General features: G+C 40.0%; 1 protein-coding gene across 10 annotated transcripts in view; it reads left to right on the plus strand.

Annotated features, from left to right (window-relative positions):
• Window positions 1–6,032: 6,032 nt before the first annotated feature.
• Window positions 6,033–23,599, plus strand: part of AGFG1 (ArfGAP with FG repeats 1) — a 78,673-nt gene continuing 61,106 nt past the window's right edge. For 3 of the 10 annotated variants that reach the window (XM_044381009.3, XM_044381014.3, XM_044381017.3), the window contains exon 1: window positions 6,038–6,285. In XM_044381009.3, coding sequence (XP_044236944.2) covers window positions 6,119–6,285 — 167 coding nt within the window. In that variant the 5' untranslated portion in view covers window positions 6,038–6,118. Of the gene's footprint in view, window positions 6,286–23,599 lie in introns of all 10 variants that reach the window. The other 7 variants (XM_026491785.4, XM_048214217.2, XM_044381000.3 and 4 more) reach the window with 6 other exon arrangements.

The raw sequence follows: 23,599 nt of genomic DNA on the forward strand, positions 1-23,599 counted from the left end.
CGAGCAGACAGAATTTGGCTGGTGAGACAAAGATCACGAAGCACAGGGTAAAATGAACCCCAGCAGGAGAGAAGGTCTCCAACGGCTCGGACAGCTGAGGGGAGGGCAGGTCTGCAGCCTCTCTGCTTGTCCTGGTGTCTTTAGGGAGAAGGAAGCCAGGTGCCAGCCTGGTGCTGAGGGCCTCGGGTCCTTCAGGTGTCTAGTTTCTTGTCGCTCTCTGCAGACACTACCCAGAAACCACACCGATGTTTCCAGGAAGTGTGAACTAACTGCGTGTCTTCTGTAGGTTTTTTCCCCCTTCCTTTTCTATCTCACGGCTTCTTGCAAATTAAAAAGCGAATCAGAAAGCGATGTTAAAAATAATCAAACCACAGCGAAAGGAAAGCGCTATTAACAGAAGAAAGGGGGGAAAATGAGTTGACTATTATTCCGCAGTGCTTTATACACAGGCCCCGTGATTATTCATTCTGTGAAACCCTGGGGGCCTGAGGGGAATTAATGGGGCCACCATTACTTGCCTTTTGCATTGCTTAAATGGGCCATAAAAATGAACATTGGTTCAGGGCCGCAAGCTGGAAAAAGTCAAGCTATGGGGAGGGAGGTTGTCAAGAAAGAGGGAAAGCCCACAGGTCCAGTTTTCCTAGACTGTAAATTCTCACTGTTGCCTGGTAACACTTCTCCTAATCAAAATCAGGGGGTCCTGGGGCGCCTGGGTGGCACAGCGGTTAAGCGTCTGCCTTCGGCTCAGGGCGTGATCCCGGCGTTCTGGGATCGAGCCCCACATCAGGCTCCTCCGCTGTGAGCCTGCTTCTTCCTCTCCCACTCCCCCTGCTTGTGTTCCCTCTCTCGCTGGCTGTCTCTCTCTCTGTCAAATAAATAAATAAAATCTTTAAAAAAAAAAAAATCAGGGGGTCCTGAAGGGAAAGAAGATATGAAGACCCTAAGAATGTAGACTCGAGGCTCCTCCACAGCCCAGGCCCCCCCAACCCGAAACTGGGTGTCTGAGGGAGGACCAGGAGCTTCTGAAAGGTCAGCGCTCCAAGCTGGAGCTGGGCCGAGAGGTGTGGAGTGGGGGCACTTGGCACTCACCTCAGAGAGGGTTTTTGCCCCTTCGATGTTTTCAAGGCTCCCAGGATATGAACACATGAAAAGACGTCAAAATGGGGCCACAAAAACTGGCATATTTAAAAATAATTATACTTAACAAATGAGACGCTGTACTACCCACGCAAACCAAGAAAAGAAGATAATGGTGTTATTCACAAAGTAAATCCAGGACTTATTAAAAGTATGAATTCAGCTAAATGGCGGATGGGGATTAAGAGAGGGCACTTGTTGGGATGAGCACGGGGTGTTATAGGTAAGTGATGAATCACTACATTCTACTCCTGAAGCCAATATTACACTATATGTTAACTAACTAGAATTTAAATAAAAAATCTGAAAAAAAAAAGTATGGATGGACAGGGGGCACGCGTGTGTGTCTGGCAATATCTTCTTTCTATTCTCTTGGTGGATCTCCTTGACCCTGTCGGTAACTCAGAGATTATTCTTAAGTCTGAATTGGAGTCCTTCTTGAATGGGGAGCCCTGCTCCCCTGAACTCCGATGCTCTGGGCAAGAAGTCACTTCTAGCTATCCTATGATACTTGTTCATGCCTGTTCTGCTCTGCTGTCTGCGAAGACACAGAGGGCCTCCTTTCCGGGCCTGGCCCAGAGGGTGGGGTAGCCTAGAATGAGTTGGCAGCTCCATTGCTGGCTCCTTGGGGCCTCTCCAAACGCCAGGGTTTGTTCAGGACATTTTCTCTGAGTCACCCTTGGTGATAAGACAGGCGGGAGCCTCTCAGCAAGTCAGGTTTTAGATTCTCACCGTCAAGGGGTTTGATTTCAGAATTTGCAAGCTCTTTAACAAAACTATAGTAGCTTGGACAGAGCTGTAGTCATTCCAGGAGCTCAAACAGCAGAGACAACAATAAAGAGAACCCAGAACCCACTGCATGAGATTGAAGGAAGCTTTATTCTCTGGCTCCCCTACTGTTGCATTAATTTATTCATTCAACCACTATTTACTGAGCCCCTTCTAAGAGCACGGCTCTAAGCTAAGTGCTGGAGGAGTAACGGGGAGCAAATGCAGACCTAGGCCCCTCCTGAGTGAAGTCCACACTGTAGTGGGGGGCTAAGGACCCTAAATGAAAATCACAAAGCATGGTAATTAGCCACAGCAGCAAGTGCTCTAAAGGAGAGGTATGTGCTACTATGAGCACCTATTATGGGGTCTGGCTTAATCAGAATAGACAGAGAAGGATCTCTGAAACCAGATATTGAGCTGGATCTAAGGGATGAGAAGGGAAAGAGAGGGAAGTCTCTTTTTGGAACCAACAATGCATGTGCAAAGGCCCTGAGGTGGGACAGAAGAGAATATAAAAACTAGAGGAGAAATTGGGGCTGGAGCAGGGTGGTGGAGATTTAGGGTCCTGCCTGAGGCACATTGGAGCTGGGGCAGGATCGGGAGGCCTAGCATGGTCTGTAGGAAGGAGGCCACTTTCAAAGGGCTTCTGGGCCTTTCAGATTTTCTTTCGGCCTCAGAGCAGTGGGAAGTCACTGAAAGGCTTTAGCAGGGGGAGGAGACTGAGGACGCCTGAATCACATTAGCATTTTGAAAGATCACTCTGGCTGCAGTGCTAACATCTCTGAAGGTGATTTCTGCTTCATAAGCAGGGCCAGGATTCAGTTACTGGAAGCAGAAGCTGGGCTGGCACAGTCCGATGTGGGTTTGAATCCCAGTTTCTTGCTTCATTTTCAGCGTGGCCTTGGGCAAGCCAGCATTTCAGACTCTCAATTTCCTCCTATATAAAGTGGGGTTAATAATACCTCCTTGCGCGTTGGTGTGAGGGATAAGCAAATTTCAGTAAATAAACGGTCTGGCCTGACACACTGCAGACTTCCCTTGGGATTTTTAAAAGTAGAAACCTGCTTTGATATTACACAGAGTACGGAAAAGCCAAAATTCACCCATCATACGGACTTTCAGCTTTACGTGTAGAAAATATTCGGGACTTCACCTGCATTTCACCTTCCTACAGACGGATAGTCTGGAAACACTGTCTGCTGCTTCTTTAAACAACACGATATTAAAACAACCACGTATTAAACTGTTTGTACAAGGGGCTGCAGCCGCGCTTTCTGATTTTGGCATTTATCAGATGACAGACCACGGAAAGATGAACAACCAGAAAACATGCAAATGACAAGGGAGCATCACAAACAGAGAAACAAGCCATTGGCTGTGGGTTCAGCGCATTTGTTGGTGGTGAGTAAGTCTGCTGGGTGTCTTATATTTAGCCAGAGTGGGGCTGGTAAGTGAGCCTCTGTTTTGATCAGGCCAGGTTTGGACATTGCAGTGCTGTCGTCTCCTAAACAGCCAGGGCCCTGCTGTAAGGGCGCGCCAGATGACCTCTTGTCAAAGAGTCAAGAGCCGAGTTGAAGAGGCTCCCACTGGCCAGTGATGAGACAATGTGAGCACCAAGGATATGAAACCTATCAGCCACGTTTAATTTCTTGAGTCAGTCATGACATTGACAAAAATATTGATCACCACTGCAAGGTGTTAGGAAACCAATGTATTACTTTGAAAATCTGTGAATAAAGGAAAGGAATCAAACCTTATTCCTGTCTTTCTGACAGAAAGTGTGCCAGAGAGCAGCTGAGGGGAAGTCTGTCTTTAAAGGAACATTTCAGCTGACAAAGTTAGACTATCACCACTGTGCGACCCTTCATAAATTAAGGAATCTAGACGTTAATCATCAATGGTGCCTAATACCGTAAAAAGACAGAAAGGACCCCCCTCGCCCTCCCTTCATTATGTGCTGCCTGGTGGAAGCAGATGAAGAAATAAAATTCTGCCAAGAACAACAACAAAAAAAAACAACTGGAAACAAGTGAACTTGACCCAACCACAATTTTTAGGAAAGGTAGGGGTGTTAAATAACATAAGCTGTGGGAAACAACATGGCAAAGGGCCCAGTTCCTTAAAAAAAAGAATTACAAGGGAAAAGTAGATAAAGCAGATACGCAGAGACTTTACTACCCATCCATATATTACCCAACTACAATGTATAGATGGAAATAAACTATAAGCACTTTTTTAAACATCAGAGAGAAACTTCAAATCTTGCTGGGATATTTCATGATTTTTAAGGAATTATGGTTAATCTTTTAGGTGTGCTAATGGTATCGTGGTTCGGTTAAAAAAAGTTATTATTTATTTATTTTAGCAATGCAAACTAACATGTGCAGATGAATGGTATGCTAGCTGGAATTTGCTTCAAAATAATAGGAGGGGGGATGGGAAGATGGGGAGGGTAGAAAGCACATTAGCCATGAGCTGATAATTATTGACGATGGGCCACAGTCTCATGGGAGTTTGATATTTTTCCTAATAGAAAGTTAAAGAATAAATCCATTGACCAATCCAAAATCTGATGATCACTTTTTTGTAATATTTAGCTATTATTAATAGCATTATATTAACATGAAGTCTGACCTGGGAGTTTCGTCCAGTTACTTTCAAGCGAGGTCTGAGGGCTGGCTGTGGCAATTAAGAAATGTGGGTTGTAATCTTACTTTTCCATTCACCAGCTGCATAATTTTGGAACTTCAGCTCTCTGGGTCTCCATGCACTCCTTTGGGAAACGAGGGGCAGGGATGATTTCCAACATCCTGCTGGCTGTGTTTGCTTAGAGCAAGGAAGAGATTTGGGTCCTATGGTCTGACGGTCTGGGTTGGAATCCCGGTTTTCCCATATGTATCCTCCAGTAAATTTACTTAATCCCCCAGAGCTTTAGCTTCCATATTTGTGAGATGGAAGGAACAGTAATCCTTACCCCAAAGGGATCTTGTGAAGATTAAATCAGATACTGAATGCATTCATTCCATGAACACCAAGCACCGAGCTTTGAGCTCTGGGAGGGGCAGAGGGTGGAGTAGAGAGGAAAATGCCAGGGTCAGGCTGTTTGGAGCCTAACGGGGGATCCCAGTCAACACTCAGTAAACACTAAATAAGAAGCAGGATTTCAAATAGCTAGAACTAGGAAGAAAACCCAACACAGCCATTTGAGGGAGGGCTACTTTCAGGAAGGTGGGTCGCAACTTTAAACGGGTTGGGTGGGCTGAGGAAGGTTGCCGTACGTGCATAAATGAATTGACTATATCCCTGTCTACCATGGCTCCACATTTGGTAACGTGTGGGGATTTTTGGTTGCCACACGGAGGGTGTGAAAGGGGGTCGTTCTGGCATCTAGTGGATAAAGGCTAGGGATGCGGTGGGATATCCCTCAACGCAATATCCCCCACACCAAAAAATTATAGAGTCCAAAATGTGAATAATGGCAGGGCTGAGAAACCTTAATATAGAGAGAACAGCAGGGCAAGGGTCCTGGGTCAGAAGGGAGCTTGTCGTGTGTGGGGTACAAACTAGAAAGCTAGCTGTGGTGAGAAACCAGGATGGTGACAGAGGTAGGTGGATTAGATGAGGGAGCGCCTTTTGGGGCACGGCGAGGAACCTGGGATTATCCCCAAAGCAGTGGGCAACCCTTGGAGAGTTTTGAGCAGAGGAGGAAGTTAAGTCAGGTAATGCGCTTAGCACATATAAACTCTCTAATAAATACTGCCTATCATCACCATCACCTTTGAATCTTTGCTACTTTGCCCCGCCCAAATCCAGGCCTCAGCGCGGCCGCAGTCACTAACTCCTCCTGGCCAGCAGAGGGCGCCAGCCGACACTTGGCCTCCGGCCGCCCGGGGCGGGCCTCCTCTTGCCGTCCCCCTTCCTCCTCTTTTCCCCTCCGGAGAAGTCGGGAAGGTGGCGGCGGCAGCGGAGGCGGCGGCGGTTGTCCCGGCCCGGCCGGTTGGTGTGGCCCGTCAGCCCGCGCTCCGCAGCGTCCGCGCCGCGCCCAGCGCAGTCGAGTCGAGCCGAGGCGGCCAGGTCCGGCGCGGGCGGCGCGCGCTGACGGAGGGCGGCGGCCGCGGCCAGGGCGGCCCGTGGGACCGCGGGCCCCCGGCGCAGCGCCGCCCGGCTCCCGCTCCCGGCCCTGCCGGCCTCCTCCCTCGGCGCCGCGGCCATGGCGGCCAGCGCGAAGCGGAAGCAGGAGGAGAAGCACCTGAAGATGCTGCGGGACATGACGGGTCTCCCGCACAACCGAAAGTGCTTCGACTGCGACCAGCGCGGCCCCACCTACGTGAACATGACGGTCGGCTCCTTCGTCTGTACCTCCTGCTCTGGCAGCCTGTGAGTGCGGGGCGGCCGGGCAGGCGTGGGCCCTTCCCCCGGGTTGGGGGGGCGGGGGAGCGGGCGGCGGGGCGGGGGCGCTGGGAGGCGCGGGAGGCCAGCGGGGGCGCCGGCTCGGGCCGGGGCGGCAGTTGGAGCGCGGGTTCGCGGGGAGGGGCGGCGGAGGCCGGCGGAGGCCGGCGGGCGGGATGTGCTCGGCCCCTGCTGCTGGCCTGGGGATGCACTTACGGTCTCTCCGGGCGAGGGTCTCGGCCCAGGGCAGCCTTCGTGGGTGGGGCGTGGGCGAAGGTGGGGTCAGAAAGGGGCGCCTGGGGCGAGCATCGCTGGTCCCAGCGGTGCCGGCGCCTCCTCCCTAGGGCGTCCGCTCTCCGTGGCGCTGACCCGATGGGGCTGGAGGGGAGAGACCGGAGGAGGCTGGGGAGGGCCGTGCGGGTCTTTTGTGTGCCCCGCCTCTCGGCGGCCGGGGCGCGGAGGTCCCCAACTGGGCACCTGCCGGGCGCCCATAGAGGGGGTGGGGGAGAAGCTAGGGTGGGAAAGAGCAAGGATGCGTAGCCTGGGTTTTTTGTTTGTTTGTTTGTTTGTTTTTTTGACTCGGGTCGAGAGTACCTAGGTCGCGGGGAGAAAACAGGCACTGAGGAGTAGTAGCGCGATTAAAATGTCTTGATGGCAGAGATTTGAATCCCAAGGGAAAAGTTCAAGAGGCCTAATTGTGAGGGAGGCAGAGAAGCAGATATGAGATTGTGGGGTTTTAGCTTTATGGTCCAAAAAGAGTCTGAGTTTGGGGAAAGTTTTAATGGAAATAAGATATTGACTAGAAGCTGTGTCATTGTACATGTGGTGGTGTCTGTAGGAGTTCTCTATCAGTATCGATATCAGGCTGTATACAGAAATGGGGAGAGGTGAGAAGATAGCATTGTTTCAGAAAAATGGAGACTACCGTCTTGAATTTTTGGGATGGTTTGTATTCTTCTTTGCTTTATTAAGCTTTATTTTGATAAGATTTTTGTTACTTTGTTACTGTGAAATTTCCTTTGGAAAGTTGGAGCATAATTTTGGAACTGATAAGTTGCTTTTATGTACTAATTATCTTCTATTTCAAGTAGTCACTAAATACTCTTAAAACCTTTGTTATACCATTTGTAGCATTCTTTCATAGAAAGTAATTTGGGCACCCCCCCAAAAAACCTTTGTAAGATTAATACTGAGACAAAGTACATAATATATTAGAAAATGTAGGATATGCCCAGCAGTGTACGATTTGCTTTTTTCCCCTTATGTTGGGCAACAAGGTATTATTAGTCTTCCATGAATGTTATTTCTTCAGCAAACATATACTGGGTGTCTGCTGTGTTGTGTGAAGCTTTGGGGTGTGCTGATGAATACTGTAAAATCCCTGTTCTTTTGGTGCTTACATTCTACTAGGGGAGATGATAATACATAGGTAATTAAATGAGAAAAATGTCTGGGATAAGTATGCACTAAAATAGTGTGATAGCGGAGACCTTGTTTGAGAGGTTACTTTAGATTGTAGTTAGGGAAGCACTCTGAGAAGTTGACAGTAGTATTATTGAATTACAACAGAATCATAGAGCTAGGTGGAATCTAGGAGATAGTCTGGTTCATACTTTTCACTTACAGATAAAGTGACATGGATTAGGCAACTTTGGTTCTAAGATGAAGCCAACAGTCCAGTGTTTTAAGTGTATTTGATTTTTATTACGTGCATAATAAATACGTCCTGTGTTTACTAAACACAAGATCCTTTGGTACATATGAAATACTTGGTTTAAAAAAATGTATGTAGTTATTTTAGTTACTCTTTTGAATTTCTGACATTTCTCTGTGGTTCTTCATAAGTCTAGCAGGGCAACATTTAGTTTATGCAGCAAATGTATGAGATCAAGAAATAATTTACACATTTCTTCTAAAACCCACATTTCTGAAACATTCTATATAAAAGGATATCTCAGTATAATGACAGTTGTTTATTTTAAAGAATTAAATCCGTAATAGGACTTCATATCTCCATTCACTGATGATTTTACAAATGTTTGCTTGACTGGCCTATGTCATACACTGTGGGAGGCACTGGTATTCTTGGATCCTCCTATCTTTAAGGAGCTTGCATTCTAAATATGTAAACAGTGATAATACGTTGTAATATTTTCTTTCTCTAAATGAGCTATCGCTGAAATATGTGAATGGATAGAGAAAGCTTCACAGAAGATTTGATGCCTGAGCAAAGACCTCTAAAGACAAGATCCATGTGTCTGGCTGCTTCAATGTTGTTGAAAGAACAAGTACTTGTGAGCTAGATAAACCTGGCCCTAAATCCTGGCTCTGCTTATTAGCTGTGTGGTATTGAGAATGTCACTCAGTCTCCTTGAGTTTGAATTTTCTCATCCATGAATAGTGAGGGTAAAGTTTACCTTGTAGGTTTTGGATGTAGATTAGTTTTCAGTATTAGAGATAAGATGGGTTTAACATCTCACTTGATGCCTGGTACGTAATAGCTGCCCAGTAGATGGGAGGTATTAAACAAGGGGGAAAGGATATTCCATGAGTAGGGAACAGTATGTGAAAGACATTGAAACAAAAAGCACCTTATAAAAAATCTATGAGTTTAGATTTTTCTTTGTTTTTAAGTAAGACTTTTCCAGTGGCTTAATGTTGTTGCCTAGATTCCTCTCATCTAAAGATGGCTGCTTCCAGCTCCTGGGGCTGCATATTGCCTTATTTTATATCGGTGTCCCAACTTTTCCAAAGTTTTGCAATTCACTCATGTCATATAGCCACCTTGAACCAGTGCCCTGATGGGACCCATATTCTGTAATTGGAACAACAAAGATCCCCAAATAGAGTTCTCCAATCAGAAATCTGGGATTCTTGTGAGGGAAGGCATAGATGCTGGATCAGATGTGTACTGTGGAAATATTGAAGGTACCTATTGAAGCTCCTAAATATTTCTGTCCTTGAAAAGCAGTAATAAAGGAAAATAATTTGAGAAGAACTAAGTAACTATTGAGTTTAATAATAATATGTTTGCTATTTAGATGATATGGTATACTTGGCAGAATATAATTTTGAAATCAGGCACAGCCACTAGCTTTGTGACTTAGGGCAACGTATTAAGCCAGGCCACCATGTGCCAGTTGACCTGGATCTTTCTCTTCAGCCTCAGTTTCTTTTGTGTAAAGAAGATAATGCATAGCTTAAGATTGGTATAAGGATTAGATGGTACAATACGAGCAGTTATCGAACATATACTATATGAAAGGATGAGGCTAAGCAGTGGATTTACAAAGTATAAGGCCTCTAGCTATCATTGGGAAAACCCGATTGCCTAGAAAATGCTAATATACGATAAACAGTATCTACTGTCATGAATTTTTTTTTTAATTTTATTTTTTTAATTTTTTAAAAATAATTTTTATTACTGTCATGAATTCTAAATTTTAGAGGTTAGTCATATACCTTTTATCATTAATTTAGCAGTATCTTTGTTTAAACAAATTGAACAAGCATCTTAACTGTTTATTTTACTAGACTCAGAGAATCTTTTTCCCGATGACTGTCATATGCTTGTTTGATGCTCATTCAGGGCATATAACTGAATTCAGATTGTGAAACTTCAAATTTAGGTGCAGTTATAGTATTTATTACTGAGGTAGAATGGGGGTATTATAACAGATAATTTGTCATTTTCTTTCTGGTTCTAGCTACCGAAATACGTAAAATTATGAATGGATAGCCAACAACAGACTATTGTCTTCATGCCAAAGAACTTTAGTTCATTTAAAGACTAGTTTTAGACCAAATTATTTAACATTAGTGTGATCAGTAAATAAGAATTGTTCATCTTTAAAAAGTGATTCACAAGTTTTTCAGAGAGGGTTTAGATAAAATAAAAAATAACCTTTAAGAAACACTTTGTCTCACTGCCAGCTATTTTATGTGGACAGGGTATTTAAAGTAGGAATTTCATAGATGTATAAATATAGCCTGATATTAACTTACATGTTATTAATTTTGTGTGCATTTTGATTTTTATGGTGAATATTGCAAGAATTTTGACATTAAAGTTAGATGAAAAGGCATTTAATTTGTTTTTATACATTTATTAGCATTAGAGTGGATTGGAATCAGATACTCTTTTGGAGCTCTGTTTATAATATTCAGGACCTCATGAGGTTACAGTGGGCAGTGATTTATATCTTTAATTCCTTTTTCATTTTTTAGTACTCCAATGTGGCTGTATTTGATGAGGTATTTTGAAAATGTAGTACAATTTCACTTTAGTATAAGTGGGAAAATGATTTGATACTTGCCCATTATGAAGGACAGAATTTTTTTTTAAGCAAATATGAACTTCCTGGCACTAGTACATGTGTTGGGGTTATGACAACATATTTGTTGAAGTGGAAAATATAATAATAATAATAATAATAACTATTAGTCATATTTATTGAGTGCTAGCTGTGTGTCAGGTGTGATTCTAATAAAAATCATTTGAGGAAGGTGCTGTTATTCCTCCCCCAACTTTAAGTTGTAAAATATAGCATATACATTCTTGATGCTTTGTTGTGATACCCTGGTTAATGTTGAGATCCAGAACTAATGCTGATTCTACCACTAGCAAAGGTATAAAGATTTCCCATGAATTATTATAAATTATTGTGAATTCTGTGTTTTGGGGTTTAAATAGATTTTAATTTCTTTGGATTTTAAAAGCAGGATGGATAGCTTATGGATATACGTGCGTTTTTGCTTTATAGCTATGCTTTTTTAAAAAATGTAAAGGAACTTAGCTTTTCTTAACTTTGTGTTTTCTTTGAATTTTATTCAGAAGCTGCTATTGTGTATCGTGAGTGTAATGTGAATTTGGCACTGACTGTTTTGAATTTGGCCCATCTATACTGCCATGAATGAACTCTCTTGCTGTTTTCTTTATCTGAATTGTAATTAAAACCTCTCACCCTGTGCATTTAGGATTGATAGTGATTAGATTTGTTTTAAAAGTTATATATGTATGCGTATATATATATGTATGTGTTTATATACTTAGGTTTTTAACATAATTGTTAATTTGCCAGTGTTTTAATGTAACACCTAGTACTTTTCTTTGAATGTGGTTCTACTGATTAGATTCTTTGTCCCTTTGATATGACCCAGACTCACATTGTGTTTACAGTTTTTAGAATTTTAAGTTACTTTTTAAAGTAAGTTGAGTGCTGGATTGTTCTAGGTCTTTTTTTCAGTCTTTTACAATTCTTGTCTACAGGTAAGTAACAGCTTTTCATAGTAATTGAATTTAGTTAAGTCTCTAAAATACTTCGTTTTTATGGAAGCAGTTCTCACTTGTGTCAGTATTTTACAAAGTATTCACTTCAACTATATATTTACCAAATACTGTGCCAACTGTATTACCAAGTTATTATATTAAACAATACTTGATAAACATAAAACTCAGTTGGAAGGAGCAGGAGAAAGTGGCCTCCTAGCTATAAATGTTTGTTGTGCAGTAGGCATTCACTGTATGTTTTTTAGCAAAGAGGAGAAAACGGATTCATCTTGCAAATTGATTAAGAGGGATTTTTCTGTAGTGCTGTGAACATCTTCTGTCCTGGGAAAACTCTTAAGCATATGTGGCATGGTGACATCATAATTTCACTCTTTTTTATACAACATGCATAATGCTCATATTCTTGAGAAACTCCAATGGAGATAATTCAGCACTAGATGCTGTTACCCTTCCCATTTTCCCCCAGACTTATTAATGCATTTCCCACTTGATATGGTCGGAGTGATAATTGGTTAGGAATAGCCATCATGGATTTCTCTAATGTATATAAAAAAAGGGAAATCATTCATAACTATTTTAATTAGTAGCAGGTTCCTTGTGACATCCTTTATAGGCCCACACATGAGAGCTCTTGCCCTAAAGACCCCTGATTAGGTGTGATAAGAATGAAATTCATTGACTTATGTTACAGTAAGGATGGGAAACTTGTTTGAATTGTTCGAAATACGAGGAATGATAGGGTTTTTTGTTTGTTTGTTTTAAGTTAGAACATATTTATTTCAAAGATTCCTGAGTAAGACGTCGTCTCTTTTTGATTGGTACCATGCTGTTTTAGAGGGAGGGAAGTCATAATTACATTTTGCTTTTATTCTGGTTGCTTCTTTTAAGAGGTACATTAACTGCAGCATGCTCTAAGGAATTTTATCAGGATGATAAGGAGACTTAAAAAACTGTGTATGAGAAGAACATTTGCAGGAGCCAGAAATGTTGTTAGCTTAAAGAAGAAAATACTAGTGGGTGTGAGGAGCTATACATATGGTCACTATCTTTGGGTAAGTCTAAGGCCTGTATGTGGAAGAGGTAATAGGTACATTATCTAGGGGGAGATAGGACACAAGTGTATGGAAGTTACAGAGAAACATGCGTGTTAATAAAAGGAAGAGAGGAATTTTTCTTGTCATTGTCAGATTCTAAAAATTCTTGTTCTTCCCCCATTTTTTGTTAGACCGTGCAAGCTCTTTGATGAGGAGAGTTAAAATCAGTGGAACTAATAATGTGGGAAGATGTGAAAACTCTTTGTCTTCAAAGCTTTATCTCTTACTCAGTGAATCTTGGTAGCTCTACCTTGGGACAACCTGGGACAGTTGTATTCAGTAGGTACTTCTACAAAAAGATCTCTGGTGTCTAGTAAACAGACTTGATACTTCAGAAATTTTAAAAATTCCTCGAACTTTTTCATTAAAGATAACAGTCTTTAACTGTATGTCAGTTAAATTTAGTTTTGAAGAGCAAGAACTGTTTATATCCATTCTTTTTTTTTTTTTTAAAGATTTTATTTATTTATGTGACAGAGAGACAGCCAGCGAGAGAGGGAACACAGCAGGGGAGAGGGAGAGGAAGAGGCAGGCTCCCAGCAGAGGAGCCCGATGTGCGACCCGATCCCGGAACGCCAGGATCATGCCCTGAGCCGAAGGCAGACGCTTAACGACTGCGCTACCCAGGCACCCCCTGTTTATATCCATTCTTGTTTATGCTCAATTTTTTTTTTTAAGATTTTATTTATTTATTTGACAGAGATAGAGACAGCCAGCGAGAGAGGGAACACAAGCAGGGGGAGTGGGAGAGGAAGAAGCAGGCTCATAGCGGAGGAGCCTGATGTGGGGCTCGATCCCAGAACGCCGGGATCACGCCCTGAGCCGAAGGCAGACGCCCAACCGCTGTGCCACCCAGGCGCCCCATTTATGCTCAATTTTTAATTCAGTTTTAATTATTTAACAAAAGAATACCTGCACATTCTTTAAAAAGGCAAAGGCTTTAAATGAACAACCATCACCCGTTCCCTTCTGCCATTTCTTATTGCCCTAGACAGTGACTGTCAACTCTTGTGTGTGCCCTCCTTCTATGTTTACCTTAATATTTCTAGCTAACGCGCTTACAGCTATTTTAAAGAATTTTTCAGTTTTGGCTTTATAATATTGACTTCTCTACTGTACAAGGAGGAAGATAAGTATTTGGTCCTCTTAACACTTCTTTCTCCTTTTCTACCTACTGTCTCTACCTCTTCTGTATAATGTTATCACAGTTGTTGGTTAAATCACTATTCTGTATTTGCTTTATTGCACGAATATGTATACTTTTCAGCTGAGTCATACACTATATCGCTTCTGTTATTTTCTTACTTGTACAACCTTTTTCCCCCTGAAGTTTGTACTTGTGTAGTTCTCTTCATTTGCTTTTTCATGTACGTATCAGTATATCCCCAGATAAGTGTCTCTGGTTGAGGCATAAAATTTCTTTCAATATGATCAGACACAACAGATACCTTTTTATTTTTGTTTTAAGTTGATAAATCTTTTCTGGGTACTTTTGTCATCTTCTAGTCTGGAAATGCTGCTCTCTAGACCTTCTATGCAGTGGTCGTCCTGGGCTTTTCTTCTGCCTTCATTCTGGAAATTCTTTTCATGTCTAACCTGTGTTGGACCCTCTCTTTCCAGGAGCCCCTCATCTCCCTCAGCCTCCTGATTAAAGGTCAGTGGAAGATCGTTTTGAGAGGTCTGTGGTGTAAATGTCTTCTTCTGCCCTCATTTTTAAATTGATAGTTTGTTCCCATTCATAAGGTGGAAATACTTTATCCTTGAGACTTTAAGGCAGTGCTTAATTGTCTTGACATCCTCAGTATTGATGTTGGGAAGTCTGATTTTTTTTTTTTTTTTAAGCATTGATTTATTCGAGAGACAGGGCTTGAGCATCATGGGGGAAGGGGCAGAGGGAGAGAATCTCAAGTGGACTCCACGCTTAGTGCAAAGCCTGAGTTGGCGCTCCATCCTAGGACCCTGGGATCACAACCTAGGCTGAAACCAAGAGTCAGACCCTTAACTGACTGAGCCACCCAGCACTATTCTTATTACTGATTCTTTGTGCCCCATTTTCCCTCTCCCTCTTTGGGAGTATATATGATCTTTTTTTTATTCCTGCTTTTCTGAGCCGTACATTGAAGCATTTTGGTTAGGTCTTTTGTTCAATATTGTAGCCATTGTTTTGGACTCATTGGTTTGGAAGTCATGCTTTTTTTTAGTTCAGAGATATTTTCTCCAATATTCTTTCTTGTTGGTGACTAAAAAAGCCTGGCTGCCATTTTTCTGGGATCCAAGTTGAGGAAGGAGACTAGGGGCATGTAATCTGTCATTCAGTAGGTAGAGTCTCAGTTTGAATTCCTTAGTTTTTAGCAGAGTACCTAATAACAGTCTTTAGCTATGCCTGAGGCCAGAGTCTATTCGGATAATCTCTGCAGATTAAATTTTCATTCAGACTTTTGCCTAGGGCCTGGTAGGGGTAGTCTTGTGGCTGTAGGGCAACTGGGAGTTTATTTTTGACCCAATGTAAATCCCCCTAACCTGCCTCTAATTCCTTTTGTGAATCTTTCAGGGGTTCTAGAGTGGGAATCAGCTTCTAGTTCGCTTCTCTTTGAAGGAACTTCTGTTTTGCTTTTCTTTACTCTGCAAAGTCAATTACTGCTGGTGTATTCACTTTTTATCTTCCAAGTTTTGTTATTAGAGAACTATAGTATGCTTTTGGCTTCCTCCCTTATTCTCTGTCTCTCTGTGTGGGTTAATGCCTTTTTATTCCTTTGCTTTCATTTCAGTGAGGTTTGGAGAGGTTTGTGAAGACATTCTTGGGTTTTGTCCACTTTTTTTTTTTTTTTTTTTAAGAGAGAGGGAGAGCATGAGCTGGGTGGGTGGAGAGGGAGGGACAAGAAAGAGGGAGAGGAAGAGGGAGAGAGAATCTTACACAGGCTCCCACCCAGCACAGAGCCTGGAGCTTGATGGGGGGCTCGATCTCACAACCCTGAGATCATAACCTGGGCCAAAATCAAGAGTTGGAAGCTAAAGTGACCGAGCCACCCAGGCGCCCCCCCCCCTTTTTTTGCAGGGGGTGGGGTGGGGTGGCCACATTTAACTGGGATACCTTAATTAGGTTTAAATTGTTACTTGAGTATTATTTTTTAGATGTTTCCCCTAAGTGTTAAAAGGACTTTACGGTGTAGTATTTGTGACTTTCAGAAAAAACCCAAAATAACAGATGTGGTTTATATCGTGTGTGTGTGTGTGTGTGTGTGTGTGTGTGTTTTCAGTATCTTAAAGTTGGGTTCTGGATAGACTAATATTTCCGGACTATCTAGTACATATAATGCCTTGGCATCGATAGTTTGTAAAATCTTGATGTCCTGTTAAAGGCATCTTCCATCTATATGTAATATTTTTACTAAATAACTAGGATTGGGATAGATCTAAATATCAAATTAACTTTATTGCTTCATGTCAAGATTAACAATCACATAAATTTCCACAGTCTATTAAAATATTTTAGCCAGTTTCTCTCCCAGCAGGAGAAAAACAATGAATAAAACTAAACAAGCTTTCCTATTCACCCAGTATACATCGTTATTTGAGTTGAACAAATGGCTATTTGCAAGATTGTTTGAGGCGTAGTTAAGAGCAGCATACTGGTGGACATATGGAATGAGTCACACCATCTGGTTACAGTCGTACCTGGGTGGTGGTCTTCAAAACTAAAGCTCTTGGGGATCTGCATATAACTTAATTATACTACGAAAACATATTGGGCTGTACCAGTAGGTGACTTTGGAACTTCTTGAAACCAATTAACTGGCAAACATGCTTTCAAAATACCAATACTGTTGTTATTAAATGAGTCATTATTTAATTCTTTTTTTTTTCACACTAAATTGGAGACTTAAAATGTGTATTTTAGGATCTGGAATGGGTGGTACTTCAATATTGGCACTATAAAAATGATGTGGCTTACTTGTACAACACTTTTATCCAATAGTTATGACTAATGTCATTACAGTAAAATGTTTTATAAACATTGAATTCACATGATAGCTAGACTAGACTTAGCAAAAAAAAAAAAAAAAAAGGGAGGTGGCACCAGCTTCCATGAATACACCTTTGAAATAACTAGATAAATAATTCAGTTTTGATTAGTTTTCATTCAAGTAAATGATCAAACTTGGTACAGAAGAAGGTAGGTCCACTAATGAGAAAACATTTATTTTAATTAGTGTGAAAATTGTGGTTACTGTGAATAGTAACAGAATCAAGACAATCTTAAGTTAACCTATAGCAATATTAACTTTTTTGGTATATTGTTATATGAGTCTTAACGTGTATGGATTTGTGTAACTGCCACCACAATTAGAACATGGAACTGTTCCACCACCCCTGAAGACTCTTCTTAACCCTTTTCTGTTCTTAACCCCTGCCAACTAACACTGTAGTTTTTCTTTCTGACGATGTCATGGAAATTTTATCTTAAGTATATAACCTTTTCAGATTGCCTTCTTCACTCAGCATAGTACCTTTAAGATGAATCCAAGTTAGTTGCATATTCCAATAGTTCATTTCTCCTTAGTGCTGAGTAGTTAGTATTCCATTGCTTGTGAATTTATCCATTTCCCATTTGAAGGGCAGTTGGGTTTCCAGATTTTGATTCATATGAATAGAGATGCTACAAATGTTTATATACAGATTTTTGGGTGAACGTAAGTTTTCATTTCACCTGGGTAAATAAGAGTGGGATTGCTAGGTCATATGGAAATTGTATGTTTAATTTTATTTAAAAAAATGACAGTTTTTTGTTTTGATTTGATTTTCTTTTTATACTGGTTTGGAAGCTGTAAATTCCATGTACTTTTATGGTCATCATTGAATTTTGATTTTCCATATTGACATTCTAGAGCTAATCAGTATTTTAACCTTTCCCTAATAACATAAGGTCTTTAAAAATACAAAGTACCCTCAGTTAAGGGTTATTGTTGGTGAGACATAAATTCATCCCCACTTCCTCATAAATTGGATATTTTAAAATCAGATGATGTTTGTTTTAGATTTACCTAAAGGTGTTTACCAGTTTCTTTCCTTACCTCTTTGCATTTCAGGACCTTCCTGGGGTCATTCTTTTTCTACAATCTATATATCTTTTCTTTTCTTTTTTTTGTTTTTTAATACAACACTTGACTTTTTTTTTTAAAGATTTTATTTATTTACTTGAGAGAGAGATAGAGAGCACAAGTAGGCAGAGCGGCAGGGAGAGGGAGAAGCAGGCTCTCTGTTGATCAGGGAGCCTGTTGCGGGGCTTGATCCCAGAATTCTGGGATCATGACCTGAGCCGAAGGCAGACACTTAACCGACTGAGCCACGAGGAGCCACAACAATCTATATTTCTTTTTTTTTTTTTAAAGATTTTATTTATTTATTTGACAGAGAGAGACAGCCAGCGCGAGAGGGAACACAAGCAGGGGGAGTGGGAGAGGAAGAAGCAGGCTCTCAGTGGAGGAGCCCGATGTGGGGCCGGAACCCAGAACGCTGGGATCACGCCCTGAGCCGAAGGCAGACGCTTAACCGCTGCGCTACCCAGGCGCCCCATCAATCTATATTTCTTTAGTGAGGATCTCCTGGGGTAAAGTCTTGGTTTTTGTTTATGTGAAAATATTATTATTTTGATCTTATACTTTCAGAGATAGTTTTGCTGGGTTCACATTCTTAATTTTTCTTACTACTAAAAGATAATGTTGTGTTATCTTTTGGTTTCCATTGAGAAGTCTGCTTTTAGTCAAATTTTGTTTTCTTGGTCTTTTCTTTCTGACTGCTTTTAAGATTGTTCTGTTATTGAGGTTTCAACAAAATGTTTCTAAGTGTGGATTTTATTTATCTTGCTTTTGATACACTGTAAATCTTGTATCTGTAGATGCGTGCCTTTCACTGGATCCAAAAAATCTCAGCCATGATCTCTTCAAATATCACCTCTCTTAATTTTTTTCATTTGCACTCTCAAAAGTAAGAGTGTTGATTAGAGGGCACCTGGGTGTCTCAGTTGGGTTGAGTGTCAGACTTCTGGTTTTGGCTCAGTCATGATCTCAGGGTCCTGAGATTGAGCCCTTGTTGGGCTCTGCACTCAGTGGGGAGTCTGCTGGATGTTGTCTCTCTCTCTCTGCCCTTCCCCACTCCCCATACCCACTCTCTTTCTCTCAAAATAATAAGTCTTTAGAGAGTGTTGATTAGATATGTTAGACCTTCTGATGTCCTTTTTAATTCCTTTAGTCTTTTCTGTCTCCTTAGTCTGTGCTGCTTTCTGGATTGTTTTTCTTCTATCTTCTAATTCACCAATTTTCTTTTTTGGTGTGTCTAATCTGCTCTTTACCTGCTTTGTTGAGTTTTTAATTTCCACATTTATAGTTTTTCATTTCTAAAAGTTCTGACTTTTAAAGTTGCATGGTTATTCTGATGACTCCATTTATCTTGTATATTTTTATGCTTTTATTTATTATGTTTCCTGTAATACTATATTTTCTATTTTGTGTTTGATCACTACAATATCTAAAGTCTTTGGGAGAGATGGGTCTAAAAATGTATCTACTGACAAGTGCAGTGTCATGTTTTGTTGTTGTGTGATGGTTTTTATTGAGCTCAATTTTTCCAGATCCTGATAGCATAAGTTTAAAGTGCATTCCTTCTGAGAGGATTTGCATATTCTTCTGCTGGGACTGAGGGATACTAAAGCCTGAAGCAGTTTTATTTCTCATCCAGGGTCTTAGGTTTAACAGATCTATCTCAGGTTTGGCTGTGTCATCTTGTCTTAGCTATTGTTGGTTGGTATTTGCCTTCTAAGCAATACTAAATTTTGAATATAACTTGTATCACTCTTTGGTTTCAGCTCAGTTTTTAATTTTTATGTCTTTTTTCCCTTTTGGGAGGGGATCCTCAGAGATTTCCTTTATTTTCTAAAAAGCTCAACAATATGTTAACAGTTAGGATTTGTTTTTGTTTTTGTTTTGTAACTTACAGAGCATCTCTCTTATTTTAGCAGAGGAGACTTTTCAGAATATCTGGTCTGCCATACAATTGAAAGTAGACATTGGATGAGATTAAGTGTGCAATATAGGTACTTTTGTTCTGACTTATTAACTTTCATTTTGCCTATGCATTTGTATTAAGCATGCTTGACATAATATAGTTCCATGTTTGGTTATTTTTTTTGTGGACACTTTCCCCAGTCCTTCCTAACTTAAATTTAATATATACTATACAGATTTTAAACTTGTATATTTATTTTGTTATTTATCATTTCATAGAAAAAAGTGTTCATTTCTATTTTCTGTTCTTCTGAAAATAATGACTTTATGGCAAAATTTAACTTTTTTATTGTATATGGGGTGAATGTATGGAGTGTTTTGTAAAAGATTGAACCTAGGTAGGATTTATATCCAATAAAGATTCAGAGGAATTCCAGTAATTTCTTTTGCTTGGTAATTAGCATTTTGCATATTTAGAGCAGTGATTCTCAACTAGAGGGATTTTTCTCCCTGGGAGAGATTTGGCAGCATCTTTCATTGTCCCTACTGGTTTGAGGATGCTTCTGGTATTTAGTCCCTAAAGGCTGGGGTGCTCCTCTACATCCTACAACGGACAGAACAGCCCCCTCACAATAAACAGTTACCTGACCCCAAATGTCAATAGTGGCAAAATTGAGAAAACCCTGATTTAGAGAAATAAAGTGAGGATAAGGTGTTGATGCTGGTAAGTATATTTGGGAGGAAAAGCATTCCAGGTTTTTTAGAAAAACTGAAAGAAAGCTTTAGAAAGGAAAATTGTTCTCCCCTTCCCATATTTTCTTTCTCTAATTCTTCAGCACAGCCATTCACATCCATATAGCCAGGACTGAAAGTCCAAAATTTTTGACTACTGCTACTAGTCAGTTGGACTCTCTGTTATTTCTTGCTGTTTCTTTTTCCTTATTATAGAATAGTGCATATTCATTGTGGAAAACTTGGGAGAGAATAGAAAATTATAAAGAGAAAAAAAATCATCCTGTCCTATCATTTATCTGCAAGAACTGCTAACATTTGGGGGTATTTAGTTTATCTGTTTTCTTTGCAGATATTTTTTATATGGTTCTGAGAGTACTATATAATTTTCATCCTAAAAAAACATAACCATAAGTATGCATAATGTTTACAGTGTTATTGTCATTTATTTGATCACTTCCTCTTTGATAATTTTGTTCCTGATGTTTTCCTGTTAATAATCCTGTTTGATGAACATGTTGTACATAATTAGTTAGCTATGTTTCAGATTCCTTCTTTAGAACAGATTGTTAAAGGGTAGTACTGGGTCAAAAGGTGTGAATGAGGTTCTTGATACAAATTGGTGAATTTATCCTAACGTAGTGTATGAGACCAATTTTCACTTTGGACTGGACTTACCACTTTTTTTAACAGAATTATTTTGTAAGCATGTATTATCTATATAAAGCTTTTGGAGGCTAAAAGGGGAAAAATCCATGTATATCCTTGCATTGAGAGTATGGTTAATCTGTCTGAGTAAATGGGATATAAAAGGGCAATTAGGGAAGGCAGCATGAACACATGTAAAATTTTCTTGGAGTTGTGTAATTTGTATAATTATTGTGGCCTGGCAAGATTGTGTCTTCCAGTTTTGTAAATTGAGCCCTATTTTAAATGCACCAAGTCAGCTCACTTAAAGAAGTCCTGTAGTAAGTGTTCTTGTTTAGTGGGGAAAAATGTCTTTTCACAGTTTGGTTATGAGTTCATTCTGGTTATATTTGTTTTGTAAGTTCGAAATTTTGTTACTTATTTAAGTAATATGAGTGTCTTCTTTATGCATAAGTAGATCTTGTGATACCATAGGGCCATGAGATCTGTGAGTGAATAAGCCGTACACTGTACTACTCTCATGAGATTACATCTGTGTAACATAACTAAAAAAGAATCTGGGGTTTCCTCATTTAATGATCTGAGAAATATAGGAGTATAAGTCTTTGCTCCAAAATTTCTTATCCAAAACATACACTGTTGAAATAGTGTTTGACATTTCCTTATTAGAAGATTATTCCTTTGCCTTTTCCTTTTTTTTTTAAAGGATACCATAAGGGAGGTGGAAAAGTAAATGGTTGGCAGGAACAAGGAAGGCAGTATTCGAAATAAGGAGAAACCAGATTGCTAAGTGAGAGGGAGGAGTAGTGAAATTTAAGAGAACAATAAGTTAATTCCTTCTTAAGTTACTTTGGAACAAGGTAGGATGTAAATACACATCATAAATTAATAAGCTTCCCTGAAGATGGTGAATCTAGTCTTGTTCTCATAATACGGATGAATTGGAAAACAGAGTGTACTGCTTTAAATGAATAATGACTTTCCTACATTTTCACTTTGGAAATTCAGGAGACATTTTTGTTTTTTATTTTTATTATTTTTTAAAGATTTATCTATTTTAGAGAGAGAACCTGTGAGTGGTTGGAAGGGCAGAGGGAGAGGGAGAGAGAGAATCTCAAGCAGACTCCTCATTGAGCACAGAGCCGGGGGTGGGACTTGATCTCACAACCTTGACATCATGGCCTGAGCCGAAACCTAAGGGTCAGGTGCTTAACCAACTGAGCCACCAGGTGCCCCCCAGAAGATATTTTTAAAGCCTTAATTTGTGATTGCAAATTTACTTGAAAATAATTAATTCTGTAGTTGTTTTTTCATAGTTAAGAAATTGCTGTGTTCAATTTCTTCTACTGTGCAATCTTTATTTCTGTATCTTATGATTTAGCCAAGAGTTAGAAGTAAATGAATTAGTTACAAAACAGCAACAAAACCCAGCTTAATGTTTGCCCTCTTCAAAATATGCAACAGATAAAGTGCTTTGCCCTAATTCAAAGCATGATTCGAAAGATCTACCATCTATTCTCTGTCAGGGAGGGAGGAGGAGTGGGATATGATAATCGAGGACCTTCTGTTAATTCTGAATTTCCCTTATTGTTGAATTACAATATTGTGAATTTCTAGGATTATTACACACCATATTTAATTACTCAAAAATATTTCCAGGTTATTTTTGAAAGACCTTTGGTTCATTTATTATTTTACATCGTTGTTAATTAAATCTCTCAGCATGGATGACTACAAGATGAGTATGACAAATTATGTAAAAGTATTAATAATCTGTTCTAGAACTTGCATTCCGAATGAGGCCTTTGGCAGAGGACATGACTCAAACATAGTTTTATGAAACTTTGCATAGATTACTTGTTACTTTGCATAGATTATTTAACCCTTATTTTTGTGGGTGGTGGAGTAGGCTACTTAGTGATAGTTGGACAAAATGTAAATAGTTTTTAGTCTTCTCTGAAGGTATTTCTATCAGTGTTTTAATATGCAGTGTAAACATCAAGAAACATAAAGTTCTCTTAAGGCCGTCTATACAGAAAATGCTTCAAGGTTGTAAAAGAACTTTAAAGGCATTTAATCATGTATCTGGCTATTTCTCGAATTCCTTCATGTCCCTTCAGTTTCTTCTTGAGCATTTACTGCCTTCCGAGGTGATTGAAAATGTCCTTTATTATAAATTTTCATTTGAATTGAAGGAGAGATGGGGCTTCATTCTTCTGGGTTAATACTTTTCAGTTTTCTTGGGTTAGTTTTCAGTTTTCAAATCAGCCTCAAGCTTAAAGGTAATGGCTATTTGATTAGAATATTTGTATAGCTCCATACTTAACAAATCATTGTCATTTTCTTAGGAAATACGAAAATACTTAAATTTCTGAATTTTAAATATTTGAAAATATTTAAACTTTTGAATTCTTAACCGTAGAGTTCTTACATAGTCTTCTCCTTCCATGAGAAACACAATAAAGCAATATTTGTGTTACAGGTACTATGTGTTCCTAAATAGATGGTTACCTGAATTTATATTTAAATTTATTATT

Source organism: Ursus arctos, unplaced genomic scaffold (genome assembly GCF_023065955.2).
Source record: "Ursus arctos isolate Adak ecotype North America unplaced genomic scaffold, UrsArc2.0 scaffold_1, whole genome shotgun sequence".
Classification (NCBI taxonomy): domain Eukaryota; kingdom Metazoa; phylum Chordata; class Mammalia; order Carnivora; family Ursidae; genus Ursus; species Ursus arctos.